Below are 18167 nucleotides of genomic sequence, written 5' to 3' on the forward strand. Positions count from 1 at the left end.
CGACCATTAGTGAACTACAATAATGTCAAGAAGTTAAAAACACTTCAAATGTGTCTGATAGGGGTGTAACGGTACATGTATTCGTTCTTAACCGTCACGGTACTGACGTCACGGTTCGGTGCGTGCAGTCAGACGAAGACATCTGAGTCAGTCACAGGCGATCCACACTCCAATCCAGAAGGGGGTGCGTGGTAATACAACGCTGTGTGCTAACCACCACAACAGGACAAAAGCAGAAGAAGAAGAGACCCTCTATGCACCAACCCAAAACAAGAATGGCTTCTCCTAATGCAAGTTTTATTTTTCATTATTCTATTTATTTTGTACTTTTATAACACTTGAGATGCTTTTCAGTTTTGTAGCTGATTGTGACCAAATACCTTTTGTTTTTTATCAACCCTACAAAAGAATATGGCCTATGCAAGAGTGCTTAGTGCTTAATACACTAAAGGAGGCTGTACTGTACCAACTACCTCAGGGGGGACTAAATGCCGTTAGGTGGAACAAACTGTAATTTGCACTACTGTCTGTTCAAAATAAATGAAAAGAAACCTACCATTTGGGATTTGTTGCTTTTTCCTGTTGTACCAAACTCGTATCGAACCGTGACCCAAAAACCGAGGTATGTACCGAACCATGACTTCTGTGTACCGTTACACCCCTAGTGTCTGATTTTGTTTCCTTTTGAGCACATTTTGAACTTCAAAATCACTTTCTTCAAACTCTCCTTTGTTTTTAGTGTGTTGAACTCTTATCTGCGCTCAGAATTTTACTAAATAAATTCTGCTGTGGTTACTCCATGACCCTGAGAAAATAAATGTGTAATCACAATGAGTGATGTAGAAACACTTCAAGACTGAGCGCTCATCCACATATCACCTACAGGTGCCAGCACTGAGACTACAGCTCCTCCATCAGTAATAGGGACGGGCTTACCATGCCATACTATTTTTAACCATTTCACAATCAAACAGCAGTTCATTATGGAGGAATTCTTCTACATTCATCTGCGGGTCATTTTCAGCTTGAGTGTGCACCTCAATTACTATGTGAAAAGGTTTTAGTAAAGGTTGAGAGAAACACTGCTCAAAGAAAGCATTGTGCTATGAAAAAGGACAAAGACATTGGTAGGGGGAGCAAGGACAAAGAGGAGGGTATGCAAACATTTTGTGTTCACTAATCTTGTTAGTAGACTGAATGTGTTAGAAAGAAGACAACATCTTGTTAGTGAACAAGCTGCTAGAGTATGTATAGAGTGAGATACTGGAAACATCTGATACACATACTTGAATAAACACGCTCACTCTTTCACAGACACACTTGGGCTGGGAGTCGACTTCAAAAAGAATTGATTCTTTGATTGCGAGGCGCTGGGAATCAAAAGGCATTGGAGTTCACTCCAAAGCACGAACATAAACATAAATAGTGTGAAGTGTGCCTTATATTGCATTGTTTACTGTATTTTTTTTTTTTTTTTTTTTTTTTAAGAATTTAGAAAATTAGTCTGGGATCTTGAAAGTCAATTCCAAAATTTCTGGAATTAAACAGCTCTACTGGGCATTACAATGGTATGTACTGTGAGACAGTATAAATGTGTCAACCTGTAGAAATTCTATAAATTTTATTTACAATATTAAGTAGTTTTACAGTTTTGTGTATGTGCTTACATTGGTACATAATAAATTTAACAGTAAAAAATACATATAATACATTTCATTTGTAATGTTTTTTTTTTGTTGTTTTTTTTAAAATAGGCATTATCACATCACTATTTAATTTTAAAAAATATATTAGTTTAATATTTTAAAGGAATATTCTGGGTTCAATTCATGTTAATCTAAAAAAAGAAAACAAAAAGAAAAAGAAAGATAAACAAAACACATTTTTGGCATAATATTGATTACCACAAAAAATTATTTGTGGTTACAGTAAAAAAAAACAAACAATGGAAGTGAATGAGACCATTCTGCATTTTATTGCTAATGCCATTTTTATGACTAGATTCTGTGTTTTCCGCATTCTACATGCGGTAACCACGGTATAAGCTGACTCCAATCGTTCAATTATTGAAAATTAATTCACATCCCGAGGTATTAAGGCCGAATCACCATGCTACCAACCCAGTGTGAATTAATAAAAAATAAATTAAAAAAATCAGTGGTCTGACTGTCATCGCTGTTTAAAGTTTATAACTCACAGGGATGCAAACTCACAAGAGGCAAAAAAGTTGAGACAATCACTGATCCACAATTCACGAACAAGTTTTCCAGGGTTATTTTTTAAAGAATAAGCTAAAAGCACCAACTTAAGCTATTTTAATGATTCAAGTATAGCAAATTATCTGCACAATTGAGCAGAATTACCTGCAAAAATAAAGAGTATTTTGGTGTGGCTTGCTTCTGTTTCACAAATTTGTTCAGTTTCATTAATTGACTAGTTTCGTGACCACTTCTGGAGACATGACTTGGTGGTGACAAATGAGTGCAATGAGTGAGTCACTGAATAATTTTGAGATGTTCACGATCAAAATCTGCCAAGAGACTTTATAGTATTTAAGCATTATAAGAACAAAGCAGATCTATAGTTTTCCTTCAGTTGGTGAACTGCTGAGCATGAATTTTCATCCAAAAAGACAACAATAATGGTCTAATAATATTAATAAGTATCAGTAACATCCTTACCTTCTCCTTTATTAAAATTTGCATGTCAAATCGAATGACTTCAGTAGAATGTTTGTGCATTAAGAACAAAGAAGATGTACTGTATCATTTTCACCATTTAAATGGCTGAGCATGAATTTTATCAGAAAAGACAACAATAGTAGCCTACTAATAATAATTTTGAGCTTCAATAATGTCCTTTCGTCATTTCAAAGCTCCACTCAACATGTATATGGAAGAGAAAAAATGGCAATTGCTGACTACCACGCCTGGAGTTGCGAGTTCAAATCCAGGGTGTGCTGAGTGACTCCAGCCAGGTCTCCTAAGCAACCAAATTGGCCCGGTTAATAGAGAGGGTAGAGTCACATGGGGTAACCTCCTTGTGGTCACGATTAGTGGTTCTCACTCTCAATGGGGCACGTGGTAAGTTGTGCGAGGATCGCGGAGAGTAGCATGACCCTCCACATGCGGAGTCTCCACGGTGTCATGCACAACGAGCCACGTGATAAGATGCGTGGATTGATGGTCCTAGAAGCGGAGGCAACTGAGACGTGTCTTCTGCCACCCGGATTGAGGTAAGTAACCGTGCCACCACGAGGACCTACTAAGTTATGGGAATTGGGCATTCCCAATTGGGAGAAAAGGGGATCAAAAAAATTAAATTAAATAAATAAAAATTCTTAATAGTCTTAAAAACAGTAACTAAGGTGGGCAGGGCTTAGCAAATGGTCACTTGTTTTATCCGCAAAGAAAAGAGATCGGGGCATCAGAGGATTTAGCGAGAATGAAAGTGACAGAGCATGTAACTGCTGCTTGACCTCGCAGCAGCTGCTATCTAATCGTATCCGTCCCGTAATGCTGGCTGACCATCTGTTATCTGTTTTCTACAGCTGAGAGGAATCCAACAGATCAGAGAGAGAAATCTACAATCTGACCTCTGACCTCCTCTAGTAAACTGAGACACTAATCGGGTAGACTGAAGGTTTCTGTAGGGAACAACAGTGTCAGATCCAGCTAACACACCTGCCACTGCTAACAACATGAACAACACTGGACCAAAAAATATTTAAAGCTATAAAGATGTTAAAACACTTTCTGGTCTGTCTGTTTAATGTAATCCATAGGTAGTTTGACATCCTGAAGTGTGTAAACAATGTGACTCCATGACACTTTCAGAACATTGCTCATGTCAACTTCTGGCTCAACCAATGGTGTGAGTTTGGGGCAGGACTACCTGTTTTTTGACCAATGGCAGACAGAAACAGTGCTGAAGAACCCAGTTTGAAATCAGACAATAATTCCACGGTTGGTGATGCTGGAAGAGCAGATAATAAACACTTCACCTTTAACGGAGAGTGGCAAAAAATGTGTAAACACTGCGACATTGAAGACCTTTGGTAAAAATACGTAATTTACACATCGGCCTTGTTTTAGATGTTTGTCAGCTTCCTTGAAAAGACTGAAGTGTTGACTGATCATTTACTTGACAGAATAAATTTTAACCTGTTAAAGTAGAATGTTTAAACCTCAAAATACCCAATAACCCTCTGAATTATGAGAATGAGACACAACAACCGTCTGCATGTTTGGTGTACAGAAAATTCTTGGCATCATTTCATAGCAATTTCTTACTGGAGTCATTAGTGTTAACAGTATTTTTTCCTGATGAGTCTCATAAAAATGACATTTGTTGGAGTAAACTAATGTATTCAGATTAATTTAGTCACATTAACTATATTTTTGACAGTTAATTTAGATGTTACCACAATGTTTAGATTAAAGGGGTCATGACATGCCTTTTTTTAATATTTTAATATGTTCCTTTAGGTTCACTTATAATATGAGTAAAGTTTTTGAACAAAAAACAGTCATGTATTTGTAAAATATTATCATTTTCCATTTTCAAATTTTAATTCCTTATGTCATGACCCCTTTAACTAAGTGAAATGTGCTTAAAAGCAATCAATGAGCAAATGTTTAATCAAAACAGCTTTAATATGTTAGTAACTGCATTGGAATCGTGAGGGTAAATATTATCGTTTTTAATCAGCCAATAGGACATTGTGATATTACCAAGTAGGACATGTTCCTGCCAATGAATTTCAGTCCATGTGTTGAACTGTGACATCACATTTACATGCAAATACAGTATGTGTAATCCACTCTCAGCAGATAGGGTTGTGTTTAATTGGGAAATTTTGTTATCGTAGAGGCGCAGGCCCATGTGTTTGTATACACAATCAAACAGACAGGCGAGAGGGAAACCCCCAGAGGCAGGCAGACAGACAGTCGCTGCTTAGATATGCACATGAGGGGTGGGCATGTCGCTGACTAACAAGGGATCAGCATTAGGAAAACTGTGTGGACGAGTGACAGCTCATAAAAAACACACTCACAGTCCGATAGAAACAGGCTTGTAAATTCTCAATCCAATGTGCTGTCTACGCAATTTTCATGCCAGAAACATAACATAAGAATGAACAAGATAATTTCATATTAATATTTATTATCTTTGCTATACACATTTTCAAACAATTCACTAGTCAGTGCATGAGTTGACTAATCAGTCTTTAGGAAGGGAGTCCTGTGTACTTAGGCTAGTGTCAGGTTCACCAGGTCACCCATTTCTTAGGGGGCGTTTACAAAATACACATTCTTGCGTTCAAAAACATTTAGATATTTAGCACACAATGGAACAGAACACAGTGGTATTGAGATGATAGCTTTATCATGCTGTGTCTTATTAGGACAGTGTTATACATTTTCTTATAAAGGGAAATCTACAGGACTAAACAAAGAACACACACACATCTGATTTCCCATGTGTGCACTGATTATGTGTGTGTGATAATATCCGCTCTTGGCTGAGACCGGATCTTCTGGGTGGGTGTGTTACAGTGTTTACAGGACACTCATTTCCCCAAACACACACACAGCGGTGGATTTAGTCATGGGCAACATGGGCAGCCGCCCGGAGTGCTGAAGGGGAGATCGCCCAGGATGCCAAACAAGCTAGAACCGCCACTTCACACACACACACACACACACACACACACACACACACTCACACACACAAACACACATATTTACTTAGCTATCTACAGTATATTATTTTATACAACACTATTAATTACTATAATTTATCATTTTAACTTTACTGATTGCACTGTATGATTGTTCTTATGTATTCTTTTATTCCTTTTTATTATTTTAAAACCAATTTTTTAATCAAACTTTTCTTTCTTTCTTTTTAGTTTTTTTTTATTCTCCACAATAGCAGTGTTCCCACCCTGTTTGACCAATACATTTCCATGACTGTGATTACTGGATACAGATTTTAAAAAATAATTTTGGTTCAATCGATTTGCTAACAAATTATTTAGAGCAGAGAGAAACTAGAAAAATATATATTTACTATAGACATTTCAGTAACACTTTACAATAAGATTATATTCTTTAACATTTGTTAACTACATTAATAAACATGAACTAATATTGAACAATACGTTTACAGCACTTGTTATGCATAATGTTAATTTCATATATACCAATGCATTTTTTTAATCAAAAGGTGTATATGTTAACATTAGTTAATGCATTATAAATTAACTGATCTAACAATGAACTGTATTTTTTATATTGTAAACAAAGATTAATAAATGCATTGTTCACTGCATTTACTAATGTTAATAAATAACAGTAAAGTAGTACCGAAATTTCGCTAAAAGAGAGGGAGAAAAAAAATATATCATTTTATGCATGAATATGAATCCTTTTTTTCCAATTGAGGGCATCAGCAGATGTTCCAAAAGAAAGGGTTTGTCAGATTTAGCATTAAAAAAAATTGTCCCCAAAGTGCAATAAAGATGTCTGCTTCCACAGAGATTGTTGCCATGACATCCTTTTGTCTAGGGGTGGGCGATATGACCAAAATCCTATATCATAGTATGAGTAATTTTATATCACGATAATGATATACATCACGATAAAGTTAAATTTTTCTGAAAAAAATCAATACATTTGTATTATTTATTAAGCCATGTCGCAATGTGTAATTTTGAGTAATCCATTTAGTGAATTAAATACTTTATAAATGAAAACTTCATCGTATATTCTTTTCTCTTTATTTTGAACTTGACATAGTCAAAGTAAAAAAAGAAATGCCACATTTCAGTCTGATGATGTGCAACAATTTTTTTCTTTTCTTCTTGTTGTTGTTGTTGTTATTCCGATTATAGTTGTAACTTTCCTCAAGAAACGTAACATTCTCAAAGCAATGCAAAAAGTAAAATAACATAAATTTAAAAAAATTATCCATAAATAAAACACTTAATTAGGCTCTTTATGTTTTTAGTCATCTCTATAAAGAACATAAAATATCTCAAGGCAAATATGGCTGGTTTGTTTCCTGATATCAAACATCATTCGAACAGAATTTTATAAAGGGTTTTGATGTGTATTTAAAATCCCCACTTTACATGAATGAGTCACAGGTGTGATCTGAGCTTTTCTGTCACATGAGCACAAATGAAAGGACTGGGATGACTTCAATACTCACGCGCACTTGCGTGATTCAGATTGCGTGCGCAACACTCACACAAAACACAGCTGCGTGTTTGGATGGGAGGCATTTTTGGAGCGCGGGATGAATGTCATTGAATTTGCTTTGACGGTAGCTCAAGCGAAATTTCATGCCGCAGAAGCGGATTCAGTGTCATTTTTTTCCTCACGTTCTAGACAAGCTTTTCATCTAATGACACGTGCAGCTGTCAGTGAAAAACTGTGTTTCTTACTTCATCAGTCTCACGTGAAGCCCTGACCACTGATATATACGCACACATGGATATAGCGACATACACAATGTACAATCCTTGAAAATCGCTGTTTGCTGCTCGGTATTGCGTTTTCTAAAGCAAAACCAATTCCACACCACGGAGGATGCACTTTTTCCTTAATAATTTCCTCTCATCTTCTCATTCAAATGAATTTGAGGAACGAGCAGCCCCTCCGCCTTCCTCCATTTATCCGACAGAGTGTGTGATGTGTACATGTTATGTGCTGTACACATTTCTCGTGTGGCAATTTTGCGTTACCGCGATAGAGACGATAATCCAAAATGTGTACCGGTTGGCAAATTTCTACCGGTTTATCACGCCTACCGGTATATCGCACACCCCTACTTTTGTAAATGTGATTAACATTTTTTTTTTCTCTTTTCAATAAATTTGTAAAGTTATCAAAAATCTGTTTTTTTGCTTTGTCATTATGGGGTATAGAGTGTAGATTGATGTGAAAATAAATAAATAAATAAAAGCATTTTAGCATAAGGCTGCAACATAACAAAATGTGAAAAAAAAAATAAAAAAAAATGAAGGGGTCTGAATATTTTCTGAATGCACTGTATATCGGTTATACTCAATTATACTCACAAGCCAGACTTCATGCCAGCTATGTTTACATGTGTGCAGCCTAACAGGAGCGGACTGGCCATCGGGAGAACCGGGATTTTTCCTGAAGGGCCAGCCGCGAAACGGGGCATAATGGGCCGCCACGTTATGCAGAACGGGCCACAAAACGGCACCGCAATATGCCGAAGGGGGTAGCCATATGCAGAAAAGGACAGCGACACCCCACCCCCGGGCTGATTTCTCTTCCCAGTCCACCCCTGCAGCCTAACAATCTGATTGAAAGCTCAAGTCAGAATTAAAACGGTTCATGTACCCACCACAACTGAAGACATTTTTTTAATTAAAAATATATATTTTTAATTTGACTAAAATTAAATTTCTATCTGATTGAAAGAGGTGGAGCAAATCTTAAATAGTCCGTTATTACAGAAGAAGAATTGCCATTTAAACCTGTCAATCCAACTCTCATGATCAGAAACCACAAAAACAAAACTGATGTATGTTTTTCATATCCACAAACATTATGTTCGGAATACACGATGCACATGCAAACATACATTTTTATTTAAGTAAAGTGTTTAGCTATATATATATATATATATATATATATATATATAAACAGTACATTCAGAATATGCAATCTGATTGAATTTAATTTGGATTGATAATACGAATTCGGTCCATGTAAATAGTCTCTGTAAAGTAGGGCTGTGCAATGAATCGCAAGTGCACTAAAATTGCAATATGAGCATGTGCAACTTAAAAAATAAAAAACAAATTGAAAACAAAAAATGAAGAAAAACAAAAAGGCCAAAGAAATAACCAATGCTAACATAAATCATTTATGCAAAGAAAAATGTTTCCCCTCCTGAAATGTGTTTTTGAACACTGAAATGCATTTTTTGACTGAAAAGAAAAAACTTTTGCCAAAATCGTGATTAAAATCGCAATTGCAATATCTATAAAAAAAATATTGATTTTTTCTGTCATATTGCACAGCCCATGATGCAAAGGCCAAAGACATCCATCTGAATGTGTACGACTGTAGTGGCGAGGCTTTACAGAGAATGAAATTTCAACTTTTCCGATAGGGTTTTACAATGATAACTGTATAAAGCACAGCACGCTGATTAAAACATCACCACTAAAAAAAATAACAAAAAAAAATTTCATGGCCCATTTAGTTACACTGTAAACATTTTTTTGTAATTTTAACGGAAAACTTATGCAAAAATGTTAGTGAAAAAAGAGTTTTTATTTATTTATTTATTGCCAGATTATTATTTTTTTACTCTGTAGGTTAAATGATGCTTCAAAATGCTGTTTTTAGTGTAAAAAAGCAGTTCTACGTCAATCAGACAATATAATGCTGCAGTATTACTTTGTGTATGTGTCTGAGAGAGTGGGAAATGTCACCGATACTGTACTGCCTATTCTGGAAATGTAGGTCATCTTTCAAGCTGCAGATTACTTAAACTACAGCTAGACAATCAACCACAACACACACATATTATAAAAAATATATGTGTGTATATTTTTATATAATTATAAAAAAAAAATTATAATTATATTATAGCCTTGACTGCGTCTGTGTCCAAACTCTTTCAGCACAATTAGTGGACATCCGCTCTGTGAATAAACAGGATGCAGAACGAACAGCCTATGTGCAGCGTTCACACTAGACAGCCAATCAGAAGAGCTCTAAAATTAAACACAGGATCAACATACAATCTAGGTATAACCATACAGGTATAACAATATAAATGTCTCATAAACAGATCTTGAATGTCTCATGAGATCTCCCTCAGAGCTTCTATGATTAGAGTCCCCTGTGAGAGCGAAGCGAGCACTGGGGCGCGGCATGCTGCAATATTCCTGTCTCTGCTCTCATTCCTGCCACAGTTTTCCAGCGTCCTCTCATTACCGTTTCAAGGATAAGATCCGCCCTGAGATATTTTGTAAATAAAGATGTGTTGATATTCTAGCTTAACACAGCATGTGCTGATTTCAATAGCTGTGTCTGTGTAGTTAGTTTTGCTTAATGTAATGATGCAGGACGACTTAAGCACAAAGTATACTTCGGTCAAACGCGAACGCTCAGGACGTGTGATGCAAATCTTGCCATCAGCATAGTGCCTGAGCACTGAATGTGTGCAGCCCGATTTTTCTACTTTGACAGGCTTGTGTTCGACGTTATGCAGAGCTTTCACATCAAAATCGAAGTATACTTTGAGCTTTACACACTGAATATTTATACTTAATCCCAAAGTATACTTTGGTTAGAAGCGGACACTAGGCGTCTGCGTACAGGATGCATAACGCAAATTTCGTCATCTGCAGAGTGCTCGAGAACTTAATGTGTGCAGCCCGATTTGTCTAACCACACATACTCTGAACACGTAGTATGTGCATCACCTGGAATTATTTGCACTTATTAGTGGGTCCACAAGGTAGCAACACTCACTGTTGAGCCATTGCTTTCACAAAGAAGTGCAAGAAGAATATTTAATTAAACATCAGGAGACAGAAGGTGGAAACAACAAAATTGAATGTGCATGTCAAGAGTGCGTATGTGAGGAGGTCAGAAGATACCTGCATTTGTATAACTCGAGTCTGAAGGTATATAAAGACATGTTTAAAGGTCTAAAATCTTGAAGAGAAATAGTCCAGTATGTCATAGCAGTCGTAGCGCGCACTGTCAAATGGAGTATACTTTGAAAGGCTGAGTTTTAAACTGTACGCAGCCACCAAGCATTTGCGTCAAAACCGAAGTATACTTTGGGCTTTAAGAGTAGGGTTATGTTCAAATCAGTACAAGCAATAGTACCAATGATACTTGACTTATCAAACATTGCTATTACTGTCATTATCCATGTTTCTCTGCTTCCCACTCAATGAAATGCAACAGCAGGCGCATCAAGCTGCTGTTACCTGCAGTGATTTCAAACATCGGTGTCAAGGTTACAGCATCATTAATCTTCCACTGGGATGTGACTGAAGTGGGCATGTGGGACTGCGCTAATCACACTTCCCAGTTGCGGTTCCTGCGGAGGTCAGAGGTCAAATCCAACCACAAGAAACATCTGTCAAGATACGCCTGGGTGATTCACAGCTCTCTCATTATAAAGACTCTCAGCGGGGTTGTTACCATGGAAGCAGATGCACTGTGAGAGACATGCATTTCCTATGGATTATCACATTGGCTCCACAAACCTGTGTGTGACAACCAATCTCAACATGAAATGGATCAATTCATCATAATTAAGAGTAGGAATGTCACAAGTGCCGGTACTTCAATACCAAGTCGATACTAGAATAAACAATTTCAAAATACCAGTACTTCTGTAGCGTTAGTATCAAGTACTGACTCAATTATATACATGCGCTCTTATCTGACACACGACTGATTTCAAATCCTCACAATGAATTTGACATATTTGGGGGAAAAAATTAATGCACAATTAATTAGATTAATCTAATTAAAATCATGATAGATCCTAGTGTGATTCAATTAAATAAATAAATATACTGAATATATATATGAATGGGTGAAACTACTATTACACTAAAAAAACGTATTATGGTTAGTCTATATAATATAACCATATTATACTGTAACGCTTAAGATGGGAAAGGAGGAAGCTGAAAAGAAACAAAAACACGCACAGCTTTTCAGCCAGCTGCGTCAAATCATAAAGACATTCAGACACGTGGACAAGCTTCGTACATCTCTCTCTCTCCTCTGCCACTGTCTCCTCTCCTCAAATACTCCTGCCGCACCTCGCTGGAATGCGAGGCCAGTGTGGCGCGCAGGTGGAAGTCATTTTACACTTATCTTCCTGGCATCGCTCTGCCCAGATGCCACTCGGCTCCGCCCTGCTCACCACACACCCCCAACGCTGAACTCAGGTTAGAGTCCAGCCTGTGAACTACCCCCCCCCCAATTTATAGGGAGGGAGCATCGACACCTCACACAGGTCTCTGGATCCAAACTGTGCGTGCCTGGGAGGGGTAACGGTGAAAGAGAGGAGAAAGGGAAGATGGGGCGGGAATAACAAAAGGGAGAGAGAAAGCAGAGAGGAGAGAGAGAGGAGCTCGCTGGCCCCAGATATGCCGTAGAGTGGTCCTCGGCCCACTGCCCTGCTTCCGTCTGCAACGCCGGGTGACGGCACTGGAGCCCTTAGATGTTCCTTCTGGTTGCCGGTTGACGTGGATCGAACTCTCCCTCGGCTTCGTGACCCCCAGTCAGTGGAAAGGACTCCTTGGATGCCGCATCCTTCCTCCTTCCCGGGCTTCGGCATCAGTGCAAAGCTTAAGATGGGAAATGAGGAAGCTGGGACTGGCTTGACAAACACATAGACATTTAATGACACTTTTTAGTGTATAAAGAAACAAAAACATGCACTGCTTTTCAGCCAGCTGCGTCAAATCATAAAGACATTCAGACACGCGGACAAGCTTCATACATCTCTCTCCTCTGCCGCTGTCTCCTCAAATACTCCCGCCGCCCCTCACTGGAACACGAGGCTAGTGTGGTGCACAAGGCTGGTGTGGCCACTTATCTTCCCGGCCTCGCTCTGCCCAGATGCTACTCGGCTCCGCCCTGCTCACCACATATACATATAAATATGAACAGAGAATATTCGATATACCACCCAGTCCTTCTGTGAGGTTTGCACACCAACCCCAACCCGATTATATAACATCTACATCATTCTGCAAACAATACTGCTTATTCAGTGTGCAAACACACGTTATTTCACAAAGCTCAGCTCTGAATGCCAGCTAAACCACTGTGAGCCATTTGACCTTTAGTGTTCAATAAAGGAGGACAACATTTTAATTTGAGTGCAAACAAAAAAACACATAGAATATGGAGTTACACAAGTTACAGCTGAAACAAACAAGATTTAATCATGAACTCTGCAGGGTTCCCTCCCTTTCTAAACCAATGAATTTTCAATTTATAGAAATTGTTTTGATTTAGAATGATTCACTAATTAATAATTAAGACAGTTTTGTGAATATTTCGAGCAATTAACTGACTGAAAATAAATCACTTTGGATTGAGAGAAAGTGTTTCTCTACACAAGCTCCAACAAAGAGCAACATTTAGGTAATTACATATTTTAAAGCAGAGTGTAACTCAAAAAATGTATATTCGCTACAGAAATTTCCATTACTTTTTGGTGACTTTTAAGATTTTATTAACTTCCATGATTTTTCCAGGCCTGGAAAACACACTTCTAAAATTCACTGGTATTTCCAGGTTTTCCATGACCATGACACCCGAGTCTGCTCCACGCCACGTCACAGCCACGCCTGAGTCTGCTCCACGGCACGCCACAGCCACGCCTGAGTCTGCTCCACGCCACGCCACAGCCACACCTTTGTCTGCTCTGCTCCACGTCACAGCCCCTCATGCCTCCCACGGCTCTGCCTGCCACGGCTTCGCCCCTCAAGCCTTCCACAGCTCCGCCTACCACGGCTTCGCCCCTCAAGCCTCCTACGGCCCCACCTTGGCTCCGCCCTCAGAGATTCCACGGCTCCAGTCTCTAGCCACCTCCCAGGACTCCTGACCCTATCTTGACCCTGTGGTTGCCACCCAGGCCTCCTGACACTGTTCCAGCCCTGTGGCCACTAACCAGGTTTCCTGATCCAGTCCCTACCCTGAGGTGGTCTCCTGGCCGTCTGCCTGATCTGCTCTGGTCTCCTTGGTCTCATGGCCGTCCGCCTGATCTGCTCTGGCCTCCTTGGTCTCCTGGCCATCCACCTGATCTGCTCTGGTCTCCTGGGTCCCCTGGCCGTCCGCCTGATCCACTTTGGTCTTCTTGGTCTCCTGGCCGTCCGCTTGATCTGCTCTGGTCTCCTGGCCGTCCACCTGATCTGCTCGGGTCTCCTGATGGTCCGCCTGATCTGCTCGGGTCTCCTTGGTCTCTTGGCCATCCACCTGATCTGCTCTGGTCTTCTTGGTCTCCTGGCCGTCTGCCTGATCTGCTCTGGTCTCCTGGCCGTCCACCTGATCTGCTCTGGTCTCCTTGGTCTCCTGACCATCCACCTGATTTGCTCTGGCCTCTTTAGTCTTCGGCTCCGCCTTGGTCTCAAGCCTCCCTGACTTTGCCTTGTTCCTCTGCGCCCCTTGAACTGCCTGCTTCCCCCTTCCCCCCACACCCCATGGACGATTTTTTTTTTCCGTTTCTTATGAAACAATCTATAGATAGAATCTATTAGACCTCATTTTTATATCAACATTTGCAGTTGTAGTTAAAGTTTCAAAATGTGTTTCGGCTTATATTTTTTTCCATCTATACTATAATTTATTATTATTACTATTATTTAAGACTAGCTACATTGACCTAACCATGGTAATGAGCAGCATTTCCTCATGTGTAATATGTATGTTCTGTTTGAATGCTGTTTGAAATTAGGAAACAAACGGGATAATAATGGGCTCATAGCCTAAAAATAAATATGCTCTTCAATTTTTAAAAGGGGGGAGAGAGATATTCCTGTAGCTTTTGTTGTTTACATCAACAACAAAAATAATGCCACTTGATGCTTGCCCTTATACTTGAAAGCCATGATCAAAACTATGCAAGATAAAAGGAAATGCGACCCAGGACACGTTTAATACAGGTTACGTTTTTACTATAGTGGGTTGCCACTTGACTTCCAATGTAAAATCAGGGACCTGAAGCAAAACCAGTTGAGAACCACTGCATTAAAATCATCATCAAGTAGTTAAAACACTGATCTTGTGTGAATTCTACTCATACAATGAGGCATGAAGTCATTGATAACACATTTTAGTGCCATATTAGCTGATGTTTTACATGTAGTCTTGAGCGTCCTCATTTTTACATGTACCACTAAACACCTCCCATGGCAGTGTGGCCAGTGTCTGAATGTTCACAAACAGTATATCGTTGCTCAGCAATTTCGAACTTCCTTTGGCTCTGAATGAAAAATGAAGACGCACTTCTCCGTAAAGGCTAATTAATACTAACTTAGCGAACAGGCTTTGCTTAGTTCACCTGCAAATGATGAAAAAATGCAGTGACGTTTTTTTTCTGCCAATGTGTTTGCTTGGTGATATTTCTCCTGATCAAGCATATCTCTGAAATTCTGAAGAGCACTGATGATTGGTTAAAACTAGGCTAATCGTGGGTGGGGTTTGGACGTGACATTTTTATTTACAATTGCGCGTGCCAAGCCTGTCTCTCAGAGATTGTGCAGAAGTGTACTTTTTTATATGATTTGCTGCACAATTTCCACAAAGACAGCATGGCCATGACAAATGTGTGGAGAGAGCTTGGAGTTCTGTGGGAATTCTGTGACAAGTTTAATAAAGCAAAGAAGCGATACAGCGTTAAAAGTGGCGATCCACAGAGAGAAACAATTGCATTATTGGCATTAATTCCGTGGTTTGAACAGTATGTTGAATACCGTGACATCATCCTAAACAAACTCATTTTAAAACAACATCACGTGTAGTCTAAATGCCGGGTTTCATTTGCCTAGAGTGCTTTAGTTCATCCAGGAGAAAAAATTTCTGCTTCTTCCATAGTAAAAATCAGGCTTAAGTGTGCTGGAGCCTTAAGTGTCTGCAAACAGAAAGCTTGATGCAAATTTCATCATCAGTAGAGTGCTCGAGCAATGAACTCATATGGCCCGTTTTTTCTAACTGCACTTACTCTGAACGTGCAGATACCAGGAATTACTTGTACTAATTAGTGTGTCCACAAGGTGGCAACACTCGCAATTGCGCTGTTGCTGTCACGAAGAAGCGATAGAAGATGTAATCACCACTAAACAACAGGACACAAAGGTAAAAACAACCATAATGGATGTCAAAAGGCATCTCCATGGGTCTAAACTCTTGACGAGAAATACTCCAGTCTCATAACAGTCATAACGCACATGCGCCAACTGCTTGAGTATGCGCGCACAGTCAGATGAAGTATAGTTTGAAAGGCTGTGCGTTTGAATGTGCGCAAATGCAAAATGTTAGAGTCAAAATCGAAGTACACATTGGGCTTTACAGTTACAGCAATAAAACGGTGGAAATGAGGTATAAATCAGCGGTCATAAATAAAATTACAGAAATAATCTGTAAAAAAAACAATCTTGCTTGATCCCATAATCTGATAGCTTCTTATGCTTTTAGAATAGCATTAATTATGGTTTAGTTGTAAAAATACTACAATATTTTGGCTTAAATTACAAATTGGGGATCCTGTGGAACATTTTTGTGAGCGTTGCAATGTTGCCTCCAAACCTAATCCATTAGCAATGCATCCCAAACATAAAATAATGGTACCATGGTACAATGATGGTATGAAATAGAAAGGTTCAAGGTTTAAATTGGGATTTTGGAGACAGGGGACCTTAAGATCTGGTGGTAATCTCGGTATTCATTCCTTAATATTCATTTACCATGGTATTTGCATGGTACTCAGAGATACTTGAAATAACATCTTGTCATTTTTTTATTTATTATTTATTTATAAAGAGACATGTCCTGAAAAACTTGCTATTACCATTGGACTTTTTGTTATAGGGTGTCAGGCCTTCAGTTCAGTAAACACAAAACCGACTGCGGTGTGGGAAATCACAGGCTAAAGCCAGCACACAAACAATAGTGTCTTAAATGAGTTAGTCTTTAAGTAAAGCTAAAAATAAACTACATTTAAATAAGCGTGTTCCTCGAAACACTCGCGTCGATGTACAAATTCAGCCGCAGTGATTCGCCGCCATCTTAGGGGGCGTTCACACGACGCGTCCATACGTTTAAAATAACAAGACCCAAGGGAACACAACGCAGGGGTCTCGAGTATGCTTTTTTTTTTTTTTTTATGGAATTAATTATTTTTAACTTGACTGACGCCGCGAGAACTTGTTAAAACAGCAAGACGCGACGCGATTGATAGATTTATAGAGTTATGTTTCGAATCGTAATTTAGAACCAATCCAAATAGATCCATCAACAAGATCCTAGTGGATCAATTAAAATTCCTAGATTTCAGTTTTCCAGTTTGTCCAGGATGAACTAATTTGATTCCAGGTATTATTGCTTGATCCCATTTTAATCCCTGCTGTTTGATCCCACAGCAATTTTACACCAGAACGATTTAAATAAGAGAATATATGAATACCCGATATAATCTAACAATGAAGGTGATGAATGACACATCGTGTTACCGACAGCAGCAGATTGTGCATTTGCATGCCGCCAAACGCGCAATCTGCGCAATTGTTTGAACAACATGTTATGAATGATCCGCGACAATCCGTTTATTACAATAATTTGTGGATGTATTACACAATAAAAGCTCATCCAGCCTGATTTCTGTCGGATGCTACATCTCCAATAAAACATCGCCCGAAGTGCAATACATTCCGCAGAAAGCATATTGCTGTTATTTACACCTTAAAATTTGCGATACGTTTCCGTTATAAAACCGGGGGGTAAAAATCTGTCAAAATATTTTCAAATCAACCGACGTATTTTTATTTTTTTACGGAATTGCACTGGGCGTAGAAACCATTTAGGCCAAATAAATAACAGATTAATATCGTACATTTCATAATTTACAGTCAATATATATTTTTTTTAAAAATTCCCCATATTGTTTATTTGTAACACAGTCATTCGTATAATGTTGTATTGAATCGATTCGTTGTTACATTGTCGCTTCGACCTTTTGTCGATTTCTTACCTCAACAGCGAATGTCGATGTCGCGAACATCAGGAGTATAAAAACCTCTCGACACCCCATTCTCCCCGCTTCCAATATAACGGCGTCGGTCTTTATTTTGTAAATATCCGTTCGGTGTCAAACGTATGTGCGCTGTTCGTATCGACTCCACGAAGAATGCGCTGAAAGTACGGTGGCGAATCAGAAAAGCGAGTCACCTGACCGGACACCGAGGGAATGCACGGGAAGGGAGGGGGAGGTCTTCAGCCTGGTGTAGGGAATACTGTTTGCCTTTTAAAATACTGTATTTTGACACTAAAATTAATAATAATATTAATAATGTAGTCGTCCATCTGTATCAGATTTTTACATTGTTTTAATATATATATTTGTAACTTAAT

The 18167-nt window shown here is 38.8% G+C and overlaps 1 protein-coding gene across 2 annotated transcripts in view; it reads right to left on the reverse strand.

Moving 5' to 3' along the window:
• appa (amyloid beta (A4) precursor protein a) overlaps nucleotides 1-17970 on the reverse strand; it is a 64808-nt gene extending 46838 nt beyond the window's left edge. For both annotated transcript variants that reach the window (XM_051705352.1, XM_051705350.1), the window contains exon 1: nucleotides 17788-17970. In XM_051705352.1, the coding sequence (XP_051561312.1) occupies nucleotides 17788-17847 (60 nt within the window). In that variant the 5' untranslated portion in view covers nucleotides 17848-17970. The remainder of the gene's footprint in view (nucleotides 1-17787) is intronic.
• Nucleotides 17971-18167: the final 197 nt, after the last annotated feature.

Source organism: Myxocyprinus asiaticus, chromosome 8, assembly GCF_019703515.2.
Source record: "Myxocyprinus asiaticus isolate MX2 ecotype Aquarium Trade chromosome 8, UBuf_Myxa_2, whole genome shotgun sequence".
NCBI lineage: Eukaryota > Metazoa > Chordata > Actinopteri > Cypriniformes > Catostomidae > Myxocyprinus > Myxocyprinus asiaticus.